Here is a 17,632-nt window from a genome sequence, read left to right as displayed (position 1 = left end):
GGCCTTCTCCTCAGCACTGCTCTCAGCCACTCCTCACCCAGCCTGGACTTGTGCTTGGGGTTGCCCCTGCCCAGGACCTTGCCCTTGGCCTTGTTGAACTTCCTGAGGCTGGCTCAGGCTCAGCTCTGCAGCCTGCCCAGGACCCTCTGGATGGACCAGGGACCATGGCTGGCTCCAGGGCAGTTTGTTAGTTATGTTAACATTAAGTTGTGAAACATTACAGTAGGAAGAAGCAATAATTCTAACAATATTCAAACAAACAAAGATTAAAACAAAAACAAACAAACAAAAGAAAACTTCAAGAAAAATCTACCTGAATCAACTTGCAGGATAAGGGGTTCAAGGGAAGGGTTTAAAACAATGAAATTGAAGAGAAGTGCCTGTTCTTGAGAGAATGAGATGGAAAAAGAGCATAGCAACCCATTCCACTGGGGAGATGGGAGGCAGCAGAACCCCTTGGCTAGTTGAATTCTCCAAGAACTGGAAGGAGGAAGGAAGGAACCTTCTAGAAGTACCTACTGTAAGTGGAACTAAAGAATCTGAACGACAGTATGGCCTGCAGCAGAACCAGCAGACAACATCAAGATCACAGGATCAGAGGATGTGAGGGGTTGGAAGGGACCTCTGGAGATCTTCCAGTCCAACCCCCTGCCAGAGCAGGAGCACAGAATCCAGCACAGGGCACACAGGAACACATCCAGACAGGGCTGCAAAGGCTCCACAGAAGGAGACTCCACAACCTCTCTGGGCAGCCTGCTCCAGGGCTCTGGCACCCTCACAGTGCAGAAGTTCCTCCTCATGTTGAGCTGGAACCTCCTGTGCTGCAGTTTCCATCCACTACCTCTGGTCCTATCCCAGGGCACAGCTGAGCAGAGCCTGTCCCTGTCCCTTCCTGACCCCCAGCCCTCAGCTATTGATAGACATTGATCAGATCCCTCTCAGCCTTCTCCTCTCCAGACTGAACACCCCCAGGGCTCTCAGCCTCTCCTCCCCAGGCAGTCTCCAGTCCCTTCAGCATCCTTGGAGCCCTCCCTTGGACTCTCTCCAGCAGATCCCTGTCCCTCCTGAACTGGGAAGCCCAGATCTGGATGCAATATTCCAGGTGAGGTCTCACCAGGGCAGAGCAGAGGGGGAGGAGAACTTCCCTGGCTCTGCTGGCCACAGTTCTCTGAATGCCCCCCAGGACCCCTTTGGCCTTCTTGGCCCCCAGGGCACATTGCTGTCCCATGCAGAACTTGTTACCCACCAGCACTCCCAGCTCCTTCTCCTCAGGGCTGCTCTCCCAGCACAGTGGGGACTGAAGAAGCTGAAGAGGGTGAGGCAGTGAAGGTGAGCAGCCCAACTTCACTTCAGAACCTGAACTATTAATGGCACTACTGACTGGGTCAGCTCTAGTCTTTACCACTCCAGAAGGCCACAGGTGCTTGGAAGTTGTCATCACTCTGCACCCAGCAGAGGATGCCCAAAGAAAGATGACCCAAAAAGCACTGATCCTTGGAGTGAAGCTCCAGTGGCCTTTACCCTGCAGTGCTCATGCCCTGCACTCACCTTGCACACAAAGTGACCTACAGTTTGCTCTGCTGCTCATCCTGCACACCATGGCAGGGCTCTTGTTTCCAAACACCTCCTCTGCCTGGCCAGGGATGCAATTCTGTACAGCCCAAAGTACCCTGTGGAGCAGACCACCACAGAGTGGTCTGGGTTGGAAGGAATCTCCAAAGCTCATCCAGTCCAACCCCCTGCACTCAGCAGGGACATCCTCCCCTGGATCAGGTTGCCCAGAGCCCTGTCCAGCCTCACCTTGAAGATCTCCAGGGATGGAGCCTCAACACCTCCCTGGGCAACCTGTTGCAGTGTTCCACCACCCTCCTGGTGCAGAACTTGTTCCTCACATCCAATCTCAATCTGCTCTGCTCTAGTTTGAAGCCATTGCCCCTGGTCCTGTCCCTGCAGGCCTTTGGGAGCAGTCCCTCTGCAGCCTTCTTGTAGCTCCTTTCAGGTACTGCAGGCTGCTCTAAGGTCTTTTTGGAGCCTTCTCCTCTCCAGGCTGCACACCCCCAGCTCCCTCAGCCTGGCCTCACAGCAGAGCTGCTCCAAACCCCTGAGCATTCTCATGGCCTCCTCTGGAGCCCCTGCATCAGGTCCATGTCCTTCCTATGTTGCAGGCTCCAGACCTGGACATGGTGATCCAGGTGAGGTCTCCCCAGAGCAGAGCAGAGGGGCAGGATCCTCTCTCTCCATCTCTGGCCACACTGCTTTGGATGCAGCCCAGGCTGCCCTTGGCCTTCTGTGCTGCAGGCTCACACTGCCTGCTCCTGGCCAGCTTCTCCCCCACCAGCACCCCCAAGTTCTTCTCCTCAGGGCTGCTTTCCATCACCTCCTCCCCCAGTCTGCATTGGCAGTGAGGATTGTTCTGACCCAGGAGCAGGACCTGCCCTTGCTCTTGTTGAGCCTCATGAGATTCCCCTGTTCCCATCTCTCCAGCTTGTCCAGGTCCCTCTGGATGCCATCCTGTCCCTCTGGCATATCAACAGCACCACTCAGCTTGGTGTCATCAGCTGTCAGCTGCCTTGTGTCCCACATGGATGCCTGGAATCACACCAGCATCCAGAAAGGTTCTTCCCCAAGAACTAAAAATTATTTCTATTGTCTATCCCAAACTCAGATCTCCACCCTGCCACTCTAGTCCTGAGTGCCAGAGGCTTCAAAGCCTAACTCTTTGGTGGCCCTCATCAGTGCTGTCTTTCCAGAAGCCCTTTTGAGGCTCTGGCAAACTCCTCCACTCCTGAAATGCCTCCCTCTGGCATGGGTTGGCAGAATCTGCCCTGGGAGAGCTCTGAAATCAGTGAGCAGCATCTTCAGCTTCCCAAATTAATGCTGCTCAGGTACCCATGGGACCCACACAGCCCAGCAGGATTCACCACCACTTGCCACACTGGTCTTCAGCCAAAGACCAAAACCAATTTAGCCAAATGACTTTGCTGGGCTAGCCATGGACTACCATCCTCTGATGATGAAGCCAAGAGAAAAAAACAGCATAGCCCAAATCTGGTGCAAGGCTTCCTGCAAGCCCCTTTCAAGCCACCCTTGCCTCACAGTGTTCCAGCTGGTCTCAAGGTCTGAGGCAGGCTTGGCCCTGGAGACAGTCTAGACTTGGCTTGGGGAGCTGATACGATGGAGTCAAGTTCAGAGGCACTGCTTCCACCTAGCATGCAGAGAAGGTCACGCAGGATCACAGGCTTGGAAGGGAGCTCTGGAGATGGAGTCCAACCCTCACATTTCAAAGCTTTGGGCACTGAAGTCAATCATCTGTCCTTACAAACCTCTGTGTGCAGTGCCTCCAGCCCCTTGGCTTCAGTGCTGGGAGCTGCAAGGCCAGGGCTGGCTCCCAGCTGCTGGGGGAGGTTCAGGCTGTGCCTTTATCCACAGCTCTTGAACAGAAAGTGGTAGGAGGTAAATAAATCACCACTGGGTGTGAAAAGGAAAGTGATGATGAGTTCTAAACAATCCCTTTGGAGAGAGAACTACCATGAGAATTAGTCCTGTAAAGCTGATCTCTGTCTTTTGGCTTCCTTGCTCTGGGGGACACTAACCCACTTCTGCTTGACCTTGGCTCTGTCCTTTGTTTTGGTTGAGTATCCTAACAAAAGAACCCTTTGCTTTTTCCCCTCTTGTCCCTTTGTGTCCAGGGGGGTAAGAAGCAGGGGGCAGGGAGTGCAGAAGCTGTTAGCTCCTTTGGGTTTTGTCCAGGGGGAGTTCTTGTGCTGTTTATCAAATGTAGATCCCTGTAAATGCTGTAAATCCTGTAGGTTTGGTCCATACTCATTGTATTTCATTGCAGACTGTAGTTTTGCTTGTAAACAGAGCTTCATCTGCTTCCAGCTGAGCTGATCTGGCAATTTTAATGTTGGGGGGAAATTTCCAGCCCAGCAGAGCATCCCTGTCCCTCACCATCCTGGTCACAGCCTCTGAGGGTGTGACAGCCTTGGCAGCTCAGGGCATTGCAAAGGCACAGCCTGGATCACAGGCTCTGGGAAATTCCCCCCCTTGCAGCTGCAGGGCTCAACCATGGCACTCCCAAAGCCTCTGCTGGAGACTCAACAATTCAGCAATTCTGAGCTGGCTTTCACAGAATGGTTTAGGTTGGAAGGGACCTTAAAGCTCATCCAGCTCCAACCCCTGCCATGGGCAGGGACACCTCCCACCAGCACAGCTTGCTCAAGGCCTCATCCAGCCTGGCCCTGAACACCTCCAGGGAGGGCACAGCCACAGCCTCCCTGGGCAACCTGTGCCAGTCTCTCCCCACCCTCACTCTCAACAATTTCTTCCTGATACCTAATCTATATATCCTCAAGCTTCAATCCATTCCTTCTCATCCTGTCACTACAAGCTCTTGTTAAAAGTCCCTTCCCTGCTTGCTTGTAGGCCCCTTGCAGGTACTGGAAAGGCCACTTTCCACCTTTTAACTTTCAAATAAAGGAAAAAAAAAAAAGGCAATTCACTATGGGTTAAGAAACTACTTCTGCTCCTTCGTCTTTTTGAGAAAAGCTGAGAAATCAGTGCACACAATTTTTCTGGTTTTCAAGTCACTTCAGAAGATAAAACGAGTTCTGGTTTTTCTTTTTTACATACACTGGCTTTCCACTGCACCACACTCCTGCTTCACAACAGCACAATAAAGCCTCTCATGGGTTGTAGACTGGTTACCAGTCACTGCATCACACTGGGTTCCTGGCTTACTGGTTGCATTTGGAACCTACTAGGCTGTGCCTTTGAAAATGTTTCCCAGCTCTTGAACAGAAAGTAGTAGAATGCAAGTAAATCACCCTTGGGTGTAAAAAGGAAAATGATGACAAGTTCTAAACAACCCCAGTGGAGAGGTGTCTGCCATAAGATTTAGTTTGCAAAACAATCTCTTTCCCTTCTCACTTCCTCAGGCTGGGAGATACTAACTGTGTGCTTCTGCCTGGCCTTGGCTGCATTGTTTGGGCTGTCTAACAAAACCTCTCTCTGCTCCTTTCTCTTGTCCCTTATGTGTCCAGGGGGGTAAGGAGTGGGGGGCAGGGAGGGAGAAGCTGTTGGCTTCCCCTGGTCGTTGGCCAGGGGCGTCCTTGTGCTGTTCATTAGTTGTAAGTACCTGCAAATATTGTAAGTCTTGTTGATGTTGTCCACATCCATTGCATCTCACTGCAGACTGTAGGTTTGCTTGTAAATACAGCTTCAGCTGCTTCCAGCTGGGCTGGGCTGGCAAATTTAATGCTGGGGGGGGAAATTTTCAACCCACCACAAACTGCTGCAGTCATCACTTTGGGAATGACAGTGCTGAGCAGCACCCCAGCTGCTGGGGTTGCCATCCAGTCTGGTTCCCAACCAGCACAGCTGGTCGGACTGGTGTTTGCCAACAGCACTGTGGGGTTGGTCATTCCCCTGCCACTGCCATTCGAAGCAACACACTGCAGCTCCCTGGGCAGCTACCAGGGACCCTTCCACTGCCCCCATGCAGACCTGCAGCCAGCCTCAGGGTGGTACAAGAGAGGTGAAAGAAGCAAGAGGGGCAGCTGGGCACAGCGTGGAGCTCACCTGGCCGAAAGCAAATGGTAACAACCTCCTCAGCTGAGGGTGAGGTGTGGCTGCACTGCAGCTCCTTCTGTCTGCAGAAAGGAAAAGCTCCCATCTGGAAGTACATCTTCAAAGAGGGCTGCTTAAAGGCAGCCAAGCAGAAAGACAAACCACACCAGGAAAAGGCACCAATAAAGCAGTGTCCCCTGGGCGGGATTGTCAGTCCCCAAGGTGCTGTTGCAAAACACATCAGGTGGTGGTGGCCTGTGAGGCTGCACAGCAGAGAGCTGCAAACAGCATTCCCATGTCTGCAGGAGCCCAGCAACAGCATTCAGGGGAGCTCAGCACCTTCCCCACAGCCCAGCAGTACTGGATCTGTGTCACCTGTAAGCAGAATCACTCTTAAGGAAGGGCTCAAAGTACAGTGGAGGAAATGAAAGCCCAGAGAGCCAAGCAGAGCCTGGGCTGCAGCAGGAGAAGTGTGGCCAGCAGGGCCAGGGAGGGGATTCTCCCCCTCTGCTCCACTCTGCTCAGACCACACCTGGAGCTCTGGGTCCAGGTCTGGAGCCTCTGATCCAGGAAGGATCTGGAGGTGCTGGAAGGTGTCCAGAGAAAGCCCAAGAGGATGAGCAGAGGGCTGGAGCTGCTGTGCTCTGGAGACAGCCTGAGAGAGTTGGGGTTGTGCAGTGTGGAGAGGAGAAGGCTCCCAGGAGACCTTCTTGTGGCCTTGCAGTATCTGAAGGGGGCTTCAAGAAAGCTGGGGAGGGACTTTTTAGGGTGTCAGGGAGTGACAGGAGTGGGGAGAATGGATCCAGGCTAGAGGAGGAGAGAGTTAGATTAGACCTTAGGAAGAAGTTGTTCCCCATGAGGGTGGTGAGAGCCTGGCAGAGGTTGCCCAGGGAGGTGGTGGAAGCCTCATCCCTGGAGGTTTTTGCAGCCAGGCTGGATGTGGCTGTGAGCAACCTGCTGTGGTGTGAGGTGTCCCTGCCCATGGCAGGGGGGTTGGAGCTGGCTGAGCCTTGAGGTCCCTTCCAACCCTGACACTAATCTGTGAAAGGTTGGACCTGCAGAAATCACAATTGAATAGCAAAGAAGCAAAGGGCTCTCTGCAGAGCTGCCACTGCCACTTCAAGCAGAAGATGTTTTTATCTCTGGGTAGCATCCTTCTGGGTGGTTTGATGAGGAAAATGAGTCAGTAACTATTTAGAAGTTGTGTCACTGGGGTTGTGAATGAGCTGGAACTGCTGCCAATCACTGAGTTAATCCCGGGGAGCACTGGCCAGAGCTGCTGGCCTAGAAGCCAGTAATAAATCTGGTTGCAAACTCGTTCTCACATCTCATGAAACAGGCAAAAAACTCTGTGTGGGAATGCCCAGCTTGAAGGCTGTCACAGTTCTGGGGCAGGGACACTGTCTATCAGTGTGGGACACTCTCAGCCCCCAAAAATGTAAAGAGCTCAGAATGTGCTTGGAGAACCATGAAGTAGCTGCTGCCTGAGCAATCTGCCTGCAGCAACAGAGAAGTTCCTGGGAACTGAGAGAGCAGCAAAGTGGTTTTCCTGTGGTTTCAAGGCTCATAATGTCATCAGAGATCTGGGACACGTGGGGACATTCCCTTGGCACTCATTCACTTGCTGAGTTCTGCCACGACTGTGTGTTTATCCCCTGTGCTGAAAAGGATTCAAAGTGCCACAGGACACTTTTCAGATCGTTTAAGACACTATAAATCAGCTGCCTGCAAAGACAAACAAAGCTTTTGGTCGCTGACTTCCTGGACAAAGCCTCCCATGTTTGCCTGCAGAGGTGCAGCAGAAGTTCAGGCATTGAGGGCTGTTTACACCTGAGCAGGGGCAGCTGTGGCAAAATGGTCTCCTCCTGAGTAAAAAAAGGCAAAAAGATGCCAATTTACCTCACCTCACCCCCAAATTCCAATGCTCTGTGGGTCTGTGATGGTGCACAGCAATCTGAGCTGCTGAAGGGCCTCAGTGCTGTGTACTGGGGGCAGCACAACTTTGTTTGCTCAGCTCTGCAGGTGATGATAGAAGGCACAGCTGAAATCCAGGCAACAATTCCCTCTCCCTCTTTCTGCAGCAGGCAGTGATAAAGTTGAGGAGTGACTGTACATTTAAATCAGAAACTGATGGAGTGATAAGAGACATTCCCTGTGAGCTGCCTGGCTAACAGTGAACTTTGCACTGAAGCCTTACTCAAGATCCCCAAGCTGGTGAAATGAAATACTCCCAAAGAAAAATCAATATGGATGGAACAGGTGAGGAGAACCAGCAGAGGACAAAGGCAATGAAAGCTGGAAAAGCATCTGAGGTGCAGCTGTGCAAGCTGCTGCTTCAGTACACAGTGCAGAGGCAAAGGAACCAGGAACAAGGAGGAGCATAATGAGTGAGTAAATTGATGGCAGGGTGGTGCTTGGCAGGCAAGCACAGTCAGGAGTCATCCAGGATTTATTGCATCCAAGGGCTGGCAACCTCCACCCAGCAGACACTGTGCTGTGGGGCCCATGGGCTGGTCCCACCTCATCCTCAGCTCAGCACAGACTTCATGTTCAGAGGACACAGTGACGTGTTCTGACTGACCTCAAACCACAGGCAGGGACCTGCAGGCCCACAAATGTACTCAGGGCCTGTGTTCTCCCACAGGAACTCACCAGTCCTGCTTCAGGTGATGTCCAGGGTTTGAGAAAAAAGTCTGTGGCCATGCAAGCTCCCTGGCAGAGGGCTGGCTGGGGCACACTTGCTGGCTGGGGCACACTTGCTGGCTGGGGACAGCTAAATGTTGACTGCATGATCTGCCACTCACTTTACAGGATCAGGGAATTGTTTGGGTTGGAAAAGCTCTCCAAGATCATCCAGTCCAACCAGCAACCTAAGACCACCATAGCCACTAAACCACATCCCCCAGTGCCATGGCCACACCTTTCTGGAACACCTTCAGGGATGTGGGGACTCCACCACCTCCCTGGGCAGCCTGTGCCAATCCCTGACCACTCTTGCAGCAAAGACATTTTTCCTCCTCTCCAACCTAACTCTCCCCTGGCACATTTTCAGGCCATTCCTTCTCTTCCTAGCACCTGATCCTAGGAAGAAGAGCCCAACCCCCACCTGGCTCCAACCTCCTTTCAGGACTTTGCTCCAGGCTTTGGTGCTGTGCTCGGCAGAGCTGCAAGCACAGCCTCAAGAGTGGGCACTGCTTGCAGGACACAAAACCCCACGGGGCAGGAGAGGAGCAGGAACAGTTACAGGTCTGCTAATGGGAAAGCAACCCCCACATCATGCCAGCTAGCTAGAGCCCATCAGGAGGCTGGGGCGGGTGGTGCAGAGCCAGCAGGACCTGCGTGGTGTGGCTCAGGCGCCCGGTGCAGAGCGCAGTGCGTACGTACCGTGCGCGCCCGGCTGAGCAGCGCCCGCAGCAGATCCTTGATGCTGTTGGCTCTGTTCCTCTGGAAGATCACAGTGGCCTGGGTCTGCCCTGACACCGTGAAGAGAGGTGTCCCTGGCCACCCCAGCTCCAGCTCTGGAGGGTGCACGTCCGACATGAGAGGAAAGTAGGTGCCAGAGGTCAGTTCGGAGTCGAGGGAGGACCTGTCCCCGGCGTCTGCATCCCCAGGGTCAGCCTCTTTGGCTGCGCTGGGATCCAGGAGGCTTTGGCTCCTCTGCTGGCTCATATATTCCATGTCCAGGAGAGAAAGGAAGGGCAGCTCCCGCTCCTCGGCGATGGCGCTCAGGTAGCCAGGCTCCCCCTGCTCCAGGAAGGCGTCGACGGCCAGCCTGGCTGTCTCGCTGTGCTGCAGCACCAGCGGGCTGGGCTCCCTCCACCAGGGCTTCCTCAGCTGCTCCAGCCGGCTGCGCAGCGGCCCCGACGCCCCTGGCTGGCCCCCATAGCTGCGGTGCACCTGGGCTCTCACCTCTGCCGCTAGGTAGTTGAACATAGCTGGGGCTCTGGATGCTGAGAAGCGCCTCTCCAGCTGGCTGAGTCCTCTGTCCAACTTCGGGGTTCTGCCCCTCTTGCACTGCTGAGCTCCTCCCGACAGGTTCCTTCAGGACTCAGCATGAGCTCCACTCCTCCACATGGGAGTTAATCACCAGGTACAGCCTCCCGCTGGGGGGGAGGAGCTGGGGCTTTGCTCAGCTCCCTCCCTTGGCATCCCCAGGCACACACCTGACACTCGGTGCTTGGGGTGTCCCTTGTGCAAGGGGAGGGAGATCAGCTCCTCAAGCTGCTCCTTCCCTTTCCTTCTGATTCATGTGCTGCCCTCTCCTTCTCTGCTGAGCAGTCCCCTCCCTTGCCCAAGCAAGCTGGAACCTGTTTTGTCCCTCCTTGTGCTCACAGTGGAAATGCAGATGCTGAAACTTGTTGCTGCTTGAAGTTTGTTCCAAATCAAACGTGCTGCTTGGTGTCAGTTAGGATGGAAAACAAATACCCCGAGTGGGTAGCCAGGCCCAGCCAAGACAGCAGAGCTAATGCTCCTCCTCAGCCCTGCTTGGGAGCCCAGCTTCTGATGGACTGGCACCTGGCAGAAAAGCCAAATGTCACTTCTCTCGGTGGCACACTGTGCCAGTGTCCATGTGAAGCACAGCAGGAATCATAGAATCACCCAGGTTGGAAGGGACCTCTAAAGGTCATCATCCAACCCCCTCCCCCCAGCTCATGCCATTAGATACCAAAGGCCACCAGCTCAGGTAGGCTTCCAGCATCTCCCTGCAAATCCTTCAAGGAAGGGCCATGCAAAGTGCTGAGCCTGGTGCTGGGGCACTGCTGATGCTCTCCACATGCTGTCTGCTTTCTGCTTAGTGAACTCCAGCTTAGAATCATAGAATCATGAAATTGTCATGGTTGGAAGGGGCTTCAAGGCTCATTCAGCTCCAACCCCCTGCCATGGGCAGGGACACCTCACACCACAGCAGGTTGCTCACAGCCACATCCAGCCTGGCTGCAAAAACCTCCAGGGATGAGGCTTCCACCACCTCCCTGGGCAACCTCTGCCAGGCTCTCACCACACTCATGGGGAAGAACTTCTTCCTAATGTCTAATCTAAATCTCCCCTCCTCTAGCCTGGATCCATCCCCCCCAGTCCTATCACTCCCTGACACCCTCAAAAGTCCCTCCCCAGCTTTCTTGAGGCCCCTTCAGATCCTGGAAGGCCACATCCTTGTGGTGGCCTGGAGAGCCTTCTCCTCTCCACACTGCACAACCCCAACTCTCTCAGGCTGTCTCCAGAGCAGAGCAGCTCCAGCCCTCTGCTCCTCCTCATGGCCCTTCTCTGGACACCTTCCAGCACCTCCAGATCCTTCCTGGAACAGAGGCTCCAGACCTGGACACAGAGCTCCAGCTGTGGTCTCAGCAGAGTGGAGCAGAGGGGGAGAATCACCTCCCTTGATGATTCCTCAATTCATCAGGGAACTATTTTTGGAGGAATAAGCAATGCAGGCATCAATCTGTGATTTGAAATGCTGTGTCAGGAGCACAGCACCCAGCACTCAATGCAGGACAGGGAACAACATGCTCAGGGGGCACACAATGTGGACCTTCCCCTCTCAGGTCAGCTCACTAAAACTCACAGAGGCTGAGCAGAGGGTGAAGAACTGGCTGGAGAGCTGATCTGATCAGCTGTCCCTTAGCTACAGGATCTTACCCTCCTGCTCATCCAGGCTGAATGGAGCCATCTCAAAGCTCTGTGCCTGCTTTCTACTCCAGCAGCTATAGGCAATGGAGAGAGACAGCCATGCCTCAGTGGGAATCTGCACAATCAGAGACCAAGTCCTAAGTCAGCTGGGATGAATCATGTCCACAGGGGACTCCATGGACTACAGCAATGTGCTCAGGTGGCCAAGAAGGCCACCAGCATCCTGGCCTGGAGCAGCAATGGTGTGGCCAGCAGGAAGAGGGAAGTGATCCTGCCCCTGGACTGGGCACTTGTGAGGCCACACCTTGAATCCTGGGCTCAGTTTTGGGGTCCTCGCTAGAAGGACATTGAGAGGCTGGAGGAGGGCCAGAGAAGGGCAACAAAGCTGGGGAGGGGTCTGGAGAAGAGGGCTGGGGAGGAGCAGCTGAGGGAGCTGGGGGTGGTTGGTGTGGAGCAGAGGAGGCTGAGGGAGACCTCATTGCTCTCTGCAGCTCCCTGAGAGGAGGCTGGAGCCAGGTGGGGGTTGGGCTCTGCTCCCTAGGATCAGGTGATAGAAGGAGAGGAAATGACCTGAAATTGTCCTGGGGAGAGTTAGGTTGGAGAGGAGGAAAGATTTCCTTGCTGCAAGAGTGGTCAGGGATTGTCCCAGGCTGCCCAGGGAAGCGGTGGAGTCCCCATCCCTGGAGGGGTTCCAGGAATGTGTGGCCATGGCACCTGGGGATGTGGTTTGGTGGCCATGGTGGTCTCAGGTTGCTGGTTGGACTGGATGAGCTTAGAGGGCTGGACCTCAGGACAGGAAATCACAGAAGCTGTCAACACCTCCAGCTGAGTTTGCCAGGCTGGTGGGGAGAGGCAAAGGCTTCTGGACCCTGCAGCAGACATCTGGAACAGGTCAGATGAAAAGTGCCATGAAAGCTCTTAGCTCTCTGCACTGAGCAGAAGGAGAGCTCAGTGACAGAGGTTTATCATGAGACAGGGAAAACCAGATGAGAGGAGATCCTGCCCCAGCTGTCTAGCAGAGAGCCAAGTGCCTCTAACTGGTGCTCCACAGGCTGGTTGGCCAGCACAGGAGGTGGGAATCACACCAGCTGCAAGTGTTGTGTGCTCACACAAGGGGAACATTCCCTCTGCCTACATGCACAGATCAAGTCCCAGTGCCCAGTCAGTGCCCCTGGGCTCAGGCAGGACCAGCAGGCAGGGCTCCACCCTTGTGTTCCACTGCAGGGCTTCTTGGAGCTTGTGGTAGTTTCAGGCTGTGCTTTGAAAATTTTCCACAGCTCTTGAACAGAAGGTGGTAGAATGGAAATCAGTCACCACTGGGTGTAGAAAGGTTCTGAGCAATCCCCTGGGACAGAAAACAAACATAAGCTAGTAAGGCAAACTACCTTTCTCTCTTTTCAGCTTCCTCACTCTGGGAGATACTAACCTGGGCTTCTGCTTGGCTCTGCTGACCTTGGCTGTGTTGGTTTTTTGTGGCTGAGTTTCTTAACAAGCAACTTTCTGCTCTTCTCTCTCCTCTAGCATGTACAGGGAGGGGGGAGCAGGAAAGGGGAAGCTATTAGCAGCCCCCCTGGTTTTCCAGGGGGTTCTTGTGCTGTTTATCAATTGTAAATCCCTGTAAAGATTGTATATTTGGTACATATTCATTGCATTTCCTTAGGGAGTGTAGCTGTGCTTGTAAATAAAGCTTCATCTGCTTCCAGATGAGCTGGGCTGGCAAAGTTCATGTTGGGGAGAATTCTCAACCCAGCACAGAGCTCACCACACCAACACCCTTCCTGGGATTCCCAAACACTGGACCTGCTGCTTCCTCTCTGAGCAGCAGTGGAAGGGAGGCTGCCAAGTTGTTTGGTGATAGCACAGCTCTTGGAGAGCACTCAGCTGGGATCATGAGCAGCCCTTCTCTAGTCCAGGCTGAAATCCCCCCCAAAAAACCCCACCAGGGTGCTCAGACACACTTAGCTAGAGGTATCCCACTGAGCAGATGTGAACAGCAACTGCAGCTAGGGGAGAGAAGTCCTTCTTTTAGCTGCTCCATGGAGATTTGTCTCAGCCCTGAACCCACAGCCAGAGCCAAGTGCCACAAAGGCACATCAGGGCCCAGAGCTCCTGAGCGCAGCAGTACAGCATCAGCCTCCTAAACACAACAGAGGCAGCAGACAAATCCTTGCTTCATGGTTTCCATTCCAGATTCTTCCAAAGCAGGGGAGAGGCAGCTTTGCACCTCCTCAGCTGAAGGAGGGCACTGAGCACCAGTTGCCAGCTAGAGCCCAGCTCTAACTGCTGGTGCTGGCAAGGGTTGCAGGCAGCCCTGTCTCCTGCTGGCTCCCTGCTCAGTGCTGTGTCCTGCATGTAAGTTCTTCCCAGCTGGCAGCCTGTGGTCCCTACCACCCATGTGCCATGCAGAGAAGCCAATGTGTGGCCACAGAGTCACTCTGGTGGCCCTTCAGGGTCCATCCCTGAGCCCCTCAGGGTGTCAGTTCACAGCTGTCATGAGCAGGAGCCCAGAGGGCCTCTCCCCCAGGCTGCTGCCCTGTACTGAGCAAGTGAAAAAACACTTTCAGACCCTCTTCCTTCTCCCCTCCCAAGGGAAATAGGCAGGAATAAAGCTGGGCCAGTGGGTTCCAGGTCCTGGCAGGAAGAGGGCATGAAGGAGAGGATGTGGGACAATGAGCAACCCCCCCTGAGCTGCCTGGTGCCGACAGGATGTGGAGCAGCCCTGCAGGCTGCATGAGGAATGAGGGAGCCCAGCTCAGTCTTTTAGTCAGTGACATAATGAAGGCTTTGCCTGTGCAAGGCTCCTTGCTTCCTAAGGAGTTCTGAAGGAGCTCTTCCCTCCTGGGAGAGCTGCAGGAGCACACCAACAGGATCCAGCCTCAGCAGCTGGTTGCAGAGTCCTCCTACATGGTCACACCTGCACAGGACCATGAGAACAGGACAGAGGACAAGGACATTGCTGCTCTACACTTAGCCTGCCCCAGGGCCCTCAGTCAGATCCTTGACACTTGGCTCCAGCTCCCTGGCTGCCTCCAGCACCCTGAGCAGCCACTGAAATGGAACAGAAGGTGGACTGGTGCTCATGTGAGCTCCTGCTCTGCACTGCCAGCAGAAGGATCAATCCTGTCCCACAGAGGAGCAGAGCAAGCTGCCAGGCAGGTTGAATGGCTGTAAGCAAAACAAGTTCTCCCTCAACACGTTCAGCAACTTCAGGAGGAGCTCTGGTAGGATACACAGGACAGCTCTGAAAGCCTGAAGAAGGGGCAGTGGTTCAGACAAAAGCTCACCAGAGGGCTCAGGGAAGGAGCATGGGACTGGGATTCCATGAGCAGCCTGGGCCCTTCCTGCACCAGACTGCAACAGGAGCCACAGTCCAGGAACGATCTGGGATGTGATCTGTAGTTCTTTGAGGGAATGACAAGGTCTTGGGAAGGGACTTCTTACAAAGGCTTGCTGTGATAAGAAAAGGGGGAAGAGATTTATGCTTCAGGAGGGTAAACTTAGACCAGAGATTAGAAAAAAAACTCTATCCAGTGAGGGTGAGGACAGACTGGCACAGGTTGCCCAGGGAGGCTGTGGATGTCCCCTTCCTGGAGGTGTTCAGGGCCAGGCTGGATGAGGCCTGGAGCAAGCTGTGCTGGTGGGAGGTGTCCCTGCCCATGGTGTGGAGGCTGGAGCTGGATGATCTCCAAGGTCCCTTCCAACCTAAAGCATTCTGTGCATCGATTCTATCAACATGCAGCTCCCCCAGCATAGTGCAGGAGGCCAGCAGCAGTGAGTGATGCTCCCTTTGTAGGCAGAGGATGCACAGCCCTCTAAGCCTGCCCCTCACTGCCATTGAGCCTCTGGCTCTCTCCTATGTCCTTGCCAGCTTCCCCAGGCTCCTGTGTAAGCCCTGCCCCTCTCCTTGACTTCTCTGACCATCAGGAAAAGACAGACAGCACTGAGGGCCAGGCTGTGCAGACACAGAATGCCAAAGGGATGGAGATGTTGCTCTCCAAGGCATGGCACAGGGTGCCAGAAGGACCATCACCATCACCCAAACTGCTGGAAGAGATGTTCAAGGCACAAGAGCACAGTCAAGAATTGCAGCCTTGCTCAGCAGAAGGAACAGGACACAGGTTTGGCACAGCCTCTTGCAGAGGAAGGAGAAAAAAGCCTCAGTTAGAGTTTCTGTAGGAGAAGACAACAGAGATCAGACAAAGTTGAGCAGATTAGCCAAGTGCTGGGTCCTGCATTTGGGCCACAACCACCACATGAAGGCTCCAGGCTTGGGGCAGAGTGGCCCTGAGAAAGTGCCCAGCAGAAAAGGACCTGTGGGTGCTGGTTGACAGCAGCTGAACAGGAGCCAGGCTGTGCCCAGGTGGGCAAGAAGGGCACCAACAGCCTGGCCTGGAGCAGCAATGGTGTGGGCAGCAGCAGCAGGGCAGGGATGGTGACCCTGAAACTCAGCACTGGGGAAGCCACAGCTCAAATCCTGGGTTCAGTTCTGGGCTCCTCACTCCAGGAAGGACATTGAGAGGCTGGAGCAGGTCCAGAGAAGGGCAACAAAGCTGGGGAAGGGTCTGGAGAAGAGGGCTGGGGAGGAGCAGCTGAGGGAGCTGGGGGTATTCAGTGTGGGGAAGAGGAGGCTGAGGGAGACCTCATTGCTCTCTGCAGCTCCTGAGAGGAGGCTGGAGCCAGGGGGGGGTTGGGCTCTGCTCCCTAGGATCAAGGGATAGAAGGAGAGGAAATGGCCAAGATGACCTCTGAGGGTCCCTTCCAACCCAATCTGTGAGTCTGTGGTTGCATGATTCTGAGCAGTGCTCAGCAGATCTGTAGAGAGGATCAGCAAATTCCCCAAGCCCTCAAGCAGAGCTGCAGCAGACCTCTGGCACATGCTCAGGATTCAACTGAGCCCACAGGAGTACTGCAAGCAGCCTGCACCAGGCCTGGGGAGATTTGAATTGCTGAAGGAGGATCTCTGCAGGGTTTTGGAATCACAGAATCCCAGAGTGCCAGGTGGGAAGGGACCCCCAAGATCACCTCCTCCAACCTCTCTAGATGACAGCAGAGCTGAACTGAGCTGCTCAGCACCCTGCCCAGCTGAGCCTTCACACTGCCCAGTGCAGGGCACTCCACTGCTTGCCTTGGGAGATGATTCCAGTGTCTGACTGTGCTCAGGGGGAAGCCTTTTCTCCTGGAGTGCCATGGGAATATCCCCAGCAGTAACTTGTCCCCATCACCTCTTGTCTTGTCCATGGCACTCCTTGTCAAAAGGGAGTCTCCCTCCTCCTGGCAGCCTCCCTTTATGTCCTGCTCCATGGTGATGAGGTCTGCCCTGAGCCTTCTCTTCTGCAGGCTGAACAACCTCAGCTCTCAGCCCTTCCTCACATGGCAGAGGGCTGCCAGTGCTCTGATCACTCTCATGGACACTTTTATTTTTGTATGGAAGTAGAATGTGGAAATAGAGTGGATCACAGGGTGGCTCTTGGACACTGGAGTGCAAATCCACTTTCCCCAACTAAAAGCAGAGAGCAGCAATGCCTTGGCCATCAGTGACCACCCTAAAACACATGGCTGTGACTCTGCCCTGCCTTGCCCAGAACTGCTGTGCCACAAGCCTTGGGTTGGTGCACCACAGGCATTGCACCACCCTGCACCTGGGGAGGAACAACCTCCTGCTGCAGCACAGCTGAGAGGTGACCAGCTGGGAAGCAGGACCTTCCTGCTGGGAAGCAGCTCTGTGGAGAAAGCACTCTGGGAGTGCTGGGGGACAGCAGGATGCCCAGGAGCAGCAATGTGCCCTGGTGGCCAAGAAGGGCATCCTGGGGTGCATGAAGAGGAGGGTGGCCAGTGGTTGAGGGAGGTTCTCCTGCCTCTCTGCTCTGCCCTGGTGAAATTGCACCTCGAGTATTGTGTCCAGTTCTGGGCTCCTCAGTTCAGGAAGGACAGGGAACTGCTGGAGAGGGCACAGCAAAGGGCTGCAGAGCTGCTGAGGGGACTGGAACAGCTCTGGTGGGCAAAGGCTGAGAGAGTACAGCCTGGAGAAGAGCAGCCTGAGGGGGATCTGATCAATGCTGATCAATACTCAGGAGCATGGCACCAGGCTTTTTGCAGGGGTGCCCAGTGACAGCACAAGGGGCAATGGACACAAATTTGAACATCTAAACATGAGGAGGAACTTCTGTAATTTAAGGGTGGTGGAGGCCTGCAGCAGGCTGCCCAGAGAGGTGCTGGAGTCTCCATCTCTGGAGTCATTCCCAACCCACCTGGCTGTGTTCCTCTGCATCCTGCCCTGGGTGACCCTGCCCTGGCAGGGGGGTTGGGCTCCATCCCCAGAGGTCCCTGCCAGGCCCTGCCATCCTGTGTGTGAAGGACTCTCAGCTCTGGCTGCAGAGGTGACTTTATCCACAAGCTGTTGGCAATGGCACATTCCCAGCCTCAGCACACACCTCCC

General features: G+C 54.5%; 1 protein-coding gene across 1 annotated transcript in view; it reads right to left on the bottom strand.

Moving 5' to 3' along the window:
- FAM83C (family with sequence similarity 83 member C) overlaps window positions 1–9,610 on the bottom strand; it is a 33,894-nt gene extending 24,284 nt beyond the window's left edge. Inside the window, exon 1 of the mRNA XM_054392073.1 lies at window positions 8,953–9,610. Coding sequence (XP_054248048.1) covers window positions 8,953–9,501 — 549 coding nt within the window. The 5' untranslated portion in view covers window positions 9,502–9,610. The remainder of the gene's footprint in view (window positions 1–8,952) is intronic.
- Between the last annotated feature and the right edge of the window lie 8,022 nt (window positions 9,611–17,632).

This window comes from Indicator indicator, chromosome 24 (assembly GCF_027791375.1).
Source record: "Indicator indicator isolate 239-I01 chromosome 24, UM_Iind_1.1, whole genome shotgun sequence".
NCBI classification, from domain to species: domain Eukaryota; kingdom Metazoa; phylum Chordata; class Aves; order Piciformes; family Indicatoridae; genus Indicator; species Indicator indicator.
Note: the sequence above shows the minus strand (reverse complement) of the source record. Positions and strands in the feature narration are given on the sequence as shown.